The 7,500-nt window shown below is 48.3% G+C and overlaps 1 protein-coding gene across 1 annotated transcript in view; it reads right to left on the bottom strand.

Moving 5' to 3' along the window:
- Positions 1-7,500, bottom strand: part of nr4a3 (nuclear receptor subfamily 4, group A, member 3) — a 39,968-nt gene that overhangs the window by 8,111 nt on the left and 24,357 nt on the right. Inside the window, exons 5-7 of the mRNA XM_045712910.1 lie at positions 4,814-4,943; positions 396-559; positions 1-54 (exon numbers count right to left, since the gene is read on the bottom strand). The exon at positions 1-54 is cut by the window's left edge and continues 146 nt beyond it. Of these exons, the coding sequence (XP_045568866.1) occupies positions 1-54; positions 396-559; positions 4,814-4,943 (348 nt within the window). The remainder of the gene's footprint in view (positions 55-395; positions 560-4,813; positions 4,944-7,500) is intronic.

The raw sequence follows: 7,500 nt of genomic DNA, 5'->3' as shown, positions 1-7,500 counted from the left end.
GAGCTGTATGTACTGGGTGTCAGAGGAGGAGGAGGGGGCTTCCGCCGCACTGAACTATCGTACAGAAAGTGAGAGGAGAAGGGACGTTGTGGGTTAGAGATCAAAGGTTGGGTTGGAGAGAATGAGAGAGAGACAGAGACAGAAAGAGAGACAGAAAGAGAGAGAGACAGAGTGAGAGAGAGAGAGAGACCGAGAGAGAGAGAGAGAGAGACATAGAGACAGAGAGAGAGAGACAGAGAGAGACAGAGAGACAGAGACAGAGACAGAAAGAGAGAGAGAAAGAGAGAGAGAGACATAGAGAGAGAGAGAGAGAGAGAGAGAAGGAGAGAGACAGAGACAGAGAGACAGAGACAGAAAGAGAGAGAGAAAGAGAGAGAGAGAGAGAGGTAGCCTACCTGGCTGTAGTCTAGTTCCCTGGGAGTGCAGTGTGAGTAGGCCCTGAGCAGAGCAGAGAGCAGGCTGAGGGGAGGCGAGGGAGGCGAGGACTCCGCCTGCAGCGGGCTCTTTGGTTTGGAGGGCAGACGACCTCGACGGCCCTTCAGGTTGTCTGTACGCACCACTAAGGAGAGACCATAGAGAGAGAGAGAGGTCAGATTTCAGACAGGGGAGAGAGGGGTCAGATTTCAGACAGGAGAGAGAGATCAGATTTCAGACAGGAGAGAGAGAAAGAGATCAGATTTCAGACAGGAGAGAGACCAGAACCACATTAGAGGGAGAAAAAGGGTGAGGATAGCAGGTATGGCTCATTTTGGTAAACTGCTGATGAAAGATGAAAATCCCAGTCCCATCCTTCCCACTGTTCCACCATTCCCACTATTACTGGCCAGCAGAGGGCAGTGGAGCTGTGTGAGAGTTACTGTGTGAGAGTTACTTTGGGAGAGTTACTGTGGGAGAGTTACCGTGGGAGAGTTACCGTGGGAGAGTTACCGTGTAAGAGTTACCGTGGGAGAGTTACCGTGTACGAGTTACCGTGTGAGAGTTACTGTGGGAGAGTTACTGTGTGAGAGTTACCATGTGAGAGTTACCGTGTAAGAGTTACCGTGTACGAGTTACCGTGTGAGAGTTACCGTGTGAGAGTTACCGTGTACGAGTTACCGTGTGAGAGTTACCGTGTGAGAGTTACCGTGTACGAGTTACCGTGTGAGAGTTACCGTGTGAGAGTTACCATGTACGAGTTACCGTGTGAGAGTTACCGTGTGAGAGTTACCGTGTACGAGTTATCGTGTACGAGTTACCGTGGGAGAGTTACCGTGTGAGAGTTACCGTGGGAGAGTTACCGTGGGAGAGTTACCGTGGGAGAGTTACCGTGTGAGAGTTACCGTGTACGAGTTACCGTGTGCGAGTTACCGTGTGAGAGTTACCGTGTACGAGTTACCGTGTACGAGTTACCGTGTGAGAGTTACCGTGGGAGAGTTACCGTGTGAGAGTTACCGTGTGAGAGTTACCGTGTACGAGTTACCGTGTGAGAGTTACCGTGTACGAGTTACCGTGTGAGAGTTACCGTGTGAGAGTTACCGTGTGACAGTTACCGTGGGAGAGTTACCGTGTGAGAGTTACTGTGGGAGAGTTACTGTGTGAGAGTTACCGTGTACGAGTTACCGTGTACAAGTTACCGTGTACGAGTTACTGTGGGAGAGTTACCGCGTGAGAGTTACTGTGTAAGAGTTACCGTGTACGAGTTACTGTGTGAGAGTTACTGTGTGAGAGTTACTGTGGGAGAGTTACTATGGGGGAGTTACTGTGTGAGAGTTACTGTGGGAGAGTTACTGTGTGAGAGTTACTGTGGGAGAGTTACTGTGTGAGAGTTACTGTGTGAGAGTTACTGTGGGAGAGTTACTGTGGGAGAGTTTCTGTGTGAGAGTTACTGTGGGAGAGTTACTGTGGGAGAGTTACCGCGTGAGAGTTACCGTGTGAGAGTTACTGTGGGAGAGTTACTGTGTGAGAGTTACTGTGGGAGAGTTACTGTGTGAGAGTTACCGTGTACGAGTTACCGTGTACGAGTTACCGTGTGAGAGTTACCGTGTGAGAGTTACCGTGGGAGAGTTACTGTGTGAGAGTTACTGTGTGAGAGTTACCGTGTGAGAGTTACCGTGTGAGAGTTACTGTGGGAGAGTTACTGTGTGAGAGTTTCTGTGTGAGAGTTACTGTGGGAGAGTTACTGTGGGAGAGTTACTGTGGGAGAGTTACTGTGGGAGAGTTACCGCGTGAGAGTTACTGTGGGAGAGTTACTGTGTGAGAGTTACTGTGTGAGAGTTACTGTGGGAGAGTTACTGTGTGAGAGTTACCGTGTACGAGTTACCGTGTACGAGTTACCGTGTGAGAGTTACCGTGGGAGAGTTACCGTGGGAGAGTTACCGTGTGAGAGTTACCGTGGGAGAGTTACCGTGTGAGAGTTACCGTGTACGAGTTACCGTGTACGAGTTACCGTGTACGAGTTACCGTGTGAGAGTTACCGTGTGAGAGTTACCGTGTACGAGTTACCGTGTGAGAGTTACCGTGTGAGAGTTACCGTGTACGAGTTACCGTGTGAGAGTTACCGTGTGAGAGTTACCGTGTACGAGTTACCGTGTGAGAGTTACCGTGTGAGAGTTACCGTGTACGAGTTACCGTGTGAGAGTTACCGTGTACGAGTTACCGTGTGAGAGTTACCGTGTGAGAGTTACCGTGTACGAGTTACCGTGTACGAGTTACCGTGTGAGAGTTACCGTGGGAGAGTTACCGTGTGAGAGTTACCGTGTGAGAGTTACCGTGTACGAGTTACCGTGTGAGAGTTACCGTGTACGAGTTACCGTGTGAGAGTTACCGTGTGAGAGTTACCGTGTACGAGTTACCGTGTACGAGTTATCGTGTACGAGTTACCGTGGGAGAGTTACCGTGTGAGAGTTACCGTGGGAGAGTTACCGTGGGAGAGTTACCGTGGGAGAGTTACCGTGTGAGAGTTACCGTGGGAGAGTTACCGTGTGAGAGTTACTGTGGGAGTTACTATGGGAGAGTTACTGTGTGAGAGTTACTGTGGGAGAGTTACTGTGTGAGAGTTACTGTGTGAGAGTTACTGTGGGAGAGTTACTGTGTGAGAGTTACTGTGTGAGAGTTACTGTGTGAGAGTTACTGTGGGAGAGTTACTGTGTGAGAGTTACTGTGGGAGAGTTACTGTGGGAGAGTTACCGCGTGAGAGTTACCGTGTAAGAGTTACCGTGTACGAGTTACTGTGTGAGAGAAGGAGAGTTACTGTGGGAGAGTTACTGTGGGATAGTTACCATGTGAGAGTTACCGTGTAAGAGTTACCGTGTACGAGTTACTGTGTGAGAGTTACTGTGGGAGAGTTACCGTGTACGAGTTACTGTGTGACAGTTACTGTGTGAGAGTTACTGTGGGAGAGTTACTGTGTGAGAGTTACTGTGGGAGAGTTACTGTGTGAGAGTTACCGTGTACGAGTTACCGTGTACAAGTTACCGTGTACGAGTTACTGTGGGAGAGTTACCGCGTGAGAGTTACTGTGTAAGAGTTACCGTGTACGAGTTACTGTGTGAGAGTTACTGTGTGAGAGTTACTGTGGGAGAGTTACTATGGGGGAGTTACTGTGTGAGAGTTACTGTGGGAGAGTTACTGTGTGAGAGTTACTGTGGGAGAGTTACTGTGTGAGAGTTACTGTGTGAGAGTTACTGTGGGAGAGTTACTGTGGGAGAGTTTCTGTGTGAGAGTTACTGTGGGAGAGTTACTGTGGGAGAGTTACCGCGTGAGAGTTACCGTGTGAGAGTTACTGTGGGAGAGTTACTGTGTGAGAGTTACTGTGGGAGAGTTACTGTGTGAGAGTTACCGTGTACGAGTTACCGTGTACGAGTTACCGTGTGAGAGTTACCGTGTGAGAGTTACCGTGGGAGAGTTACTGTGGGAGAGTTACTGTGGGAGAGTTACCGTGTGAGAGTTACCGTGTACGAGTTACCGTGTACGAGTTACCGTGTGAGAGTTACCGTGTGAGAGTTACCGTGTGAGAGTTACCGTGGGAGAGTTACCGTGTGAGAGTTTCTGTGTGAGAGTTACTGTGGGAGAGTTACTGTGGGAGAGTTACTGTGGGAGAGTTACTGTGGGAGAGTTACCGCGTGAGAGTTACCGCGGGAGAGTTACTGTGTGAGAGTTACTGTGTGAGAGTTACTGTGTGAGAGTTACTGTGGGAGAGTTACTGTGTGAGAGTTACCGTGTACGAGTTACCGTGTACGAGTTACCGTGTGAGAGTTAACGTGGGAGAGTTACCGTGGGAGAGTTACCGTGTGAGAGTTACCGTGGGAGAGTTACCGTGTGAGAGTTACCGTGTACGAGTTACCGTGTACGAGTTACCGTGTACGAGTTACCGTGTGAGAGTTACCGTGTGAGAGTTACCGTGTGAGAGTTACCGTGTGAGAGTTACCGTGGGAGAGTTACCGTGGGAGAGTTACCGTGTGAGAGTTACCGTGTGAGAGTTACTCTGTGAGAGTTACTCTGTGAGAGTTAGAGGGTGACATTAAATCAGGACTCCTGAGGGACCCATGGCTTGTGTGGGTCCTAGAATCAGTAGGAGATGCCAGTCTGTCTGATTTTCACAACTTAAATCCTTGTCTTACCAAAGCAAAATGTGTGCATTGGGCGTGTGCACCTGTGTGACCGCTGTATAGGCCAGACCACTACCGGCCAATCACACAATCATTAGAGATACACACCATCACCATGGAGACCAGGGGTCAGATTTACCTTATTAGCAGATGTATTCTATAGGAAAATTAGCTAACGGGATTGATTGTGATCGTGCACGAGAGTTCGTATGTGAGTGTGTTCCTACCCTCCTTCACCATGCCGACACTGAGGCACTTCTGGAAGCGGCAGTACTGGCAGCGGTTGCGTCTCCGTTTGTCCACCGGGCAGTTCTTACTGGCCAGGCACACATACTTGGCATTCTTCTGCACCGTACGCTGTGGGGACACATACACAGAACAAGTGAGTGTGTGTGTGAGAGAGAGAGAGAGAGAGAGAGAGAGAGAGAGAGAGAGAGAGAGAGAAGTGTGTGTGTGTGTGTGTGTGTGTGTGTGTGTGTGTGTGTGTGTGTGTGTGTGTGTGTGTGTGTGTGTGTGTGTGTGTGTGTGTGTGTGTGTGTGTGTGTGTGTGTGTGTGTGTGTGTGTGTGTGGATCAGCCACCACGGACAGGAAGAAGGGACACAATCAGCCACCAAACACTTGATTTATTTAATTCAGTTTGTGTTTTTTTCTCTCCGGTGGAGAATAGAGGAGGAAGCTCGCAGGTCACATTTTAATTACGTGCTGAAAGACGGCGGTGACATCAGGATAATTAGATAAAATTAATTTCCCGACATGCCTCGCCTGCAGGAGGGACAATTTTATTAGCGCGAGGGGGACGAGGGGGATGACAATAGGCATGAGCGCGTGACGTGCCGAGGCGGGTCCCGCGAGACAGGGGACAGCGGCCGCGGAGCCGCGTGATCAGATTGTTTGTGAAGCTGGCGGGTCAGCTCTAGTGGCACCTCCGGGGCCTCGCGCATCGCGCCTCTCAATGGGCCCCTCGGGAGCTGTTTTCTCCTCGGCTGGCTCGTGCCATTATTACTGACCTTATTAAAATGAAATCAGAGACGGCCCTGCGCGCTCCCTGCACAGAGGAGAACAATATTATTATGACAGTTTATTGAGTTGTCCATCTATCCCCATGCACGTGCCAGGCTAATGGAGCGAGCCCGATCAGTAGGGTAGCCTACTGTGCCTGCTCTGATCCTGCTGAGACACTGGGAGAGCTGCCTACGGACAGTCTGGCTGTGTGCACGTTGGTGGTAAAACACACAGCAATTAAAGAGCTAAAATAAACAACTTCACCATCTGCATACGCAGTAATGACAGAGTCATTTAATCAATGTAAATCTTTATATTTGCAGTCGTTACATTTCAGTCCCCTATTTGGTGACACAGACTGGTCTGGTTAACCAGTTCATAGTGTCAGGGAGTGCAGGTTAAATCGAGACCAACCAAACTGCTTTAAAGGATCCTTTTATTAGAGGTAAATAATGGAACCCTTTGGTTCCTGAAGATGTAATGAGTCTCTGTGTAACTGTCTGAGATGGGCCGGCTCTATAGGGTCCCTCTCCTCCTTCAGCGCCTCTAAAACACATCAAAACAAATCAGTCCAATTAGGAACCCCTCGCGCCACACATGCCTGGTCCCCCGGGAGACCAATAACACACCAATTATTCCATATGCTCCGGCGCGAGGCCGGAACCGTGGCGTAATGGAGGGCGTGCGGGAGGAGAGGGGTTGTCATGGCGCCCCTGATTGCTCCGATGTCTCGCTCTCATCTCTTAAACGGTCAATGACCCGTGCATGCAGGGATAAGTTGGTTATGGTCATTACTGAGGCTAATGTGGTTGAAGAGAATTGCATCCTTTTAGGCTTTAAGTTAAACATGATGATACACTTAATAACAGCTGTCTGAGGCTGAAGCACGATGGCCGGACAACATCAAATACATGTTTTATAAGGGACCACTGCCTGTTTAATAATAAAATATATTATTCTGTTCATGTAAGCTTTATTCTTAAATATGTCTCTCAGTAAATAAAGAAATCTCCATCATGATATGATTTACATATTGTGAATTCATGGAAGTGTAGAATTGTTCGATTGCAATAATTTGAATATTCTACTTAGGTGATGTTGTTATTTTCAGTGTAAACGTCAGAGGCAGGCTGGACCACTTTGAAGGTATACAAAAGAGGTATTGATTTTGGGGTGACCCATCTCTTTAAAACATTGATTTTGGGGTGACCCATCTCTTTAAAACATTGATTTTGGGGTGAACCATCTCTTTAAAACATTGATTTTGGGGTGACCCATCTCTTTAAAACATTGATTTTGGGGTGACCCATCTCTTTAAAACATTGATTTTGGGGCGACCCATCTCTTTAAAACATTGATTTTGGGGTGAACCATCTCTTTAAAACATTGATTTTGGGGTGACCCATCTCTTTAAAACATTGATTTAGGAGTGAACTTTTCCTTTCAGATGTTGATTTAGGGTGGAAAAATTACTTTAAGGTTGTGACTCCAGAGACTCATTTGTGAACGGACGTTAGAAAACTAAAAAAGTAGTCTTATCAGAGAGTCTGTGTGTGTGTGTGTGTGTGTGTGTGTGTGTGTGTGTGTGTGTGTGTGTGTGTGTGTGTGTGTGTGTGTGTGTGTGTGTCTGTGTCTGTGTGTGTGTGTGTGTGTGTGTCTGTGTGTGTGTGTGTGTGTGTGTGTGTGTGTGTGTGTGTGCGTCATTTGTAGAGTGGCGTTTTGTTATGGTCACAGATAATACAGCTAACTCACTCATCCCTGATTCTCTACAGACCTGACTGACGCACACACACACACACACACACACACACACACACACACACACACACACACACACACACACACACACACACACACACACACACACACACACACACACACACACACACACTACACAGAGAGAGAGAGTAG

Source organism: Salmo salar, chromosome ssa02 (assembly GCF_905237065.1).
Source record: "Salmo salar chromosome ssa02, Ssal_v3.1, whole genome shotgun sequence".
Taxonomy (NCBI): domain Eukaryota; kingdom Metazoa; phylum Chordata; class Actinopteri; order Salmoniformes; family Salmonidae; genus Salmo; species Salmo salar.
The sequence above is the reverse complement of the archived record's forward strand: the minus strand, read 5'-3'. Positions and strand labels throughout refer to the sequence as shown.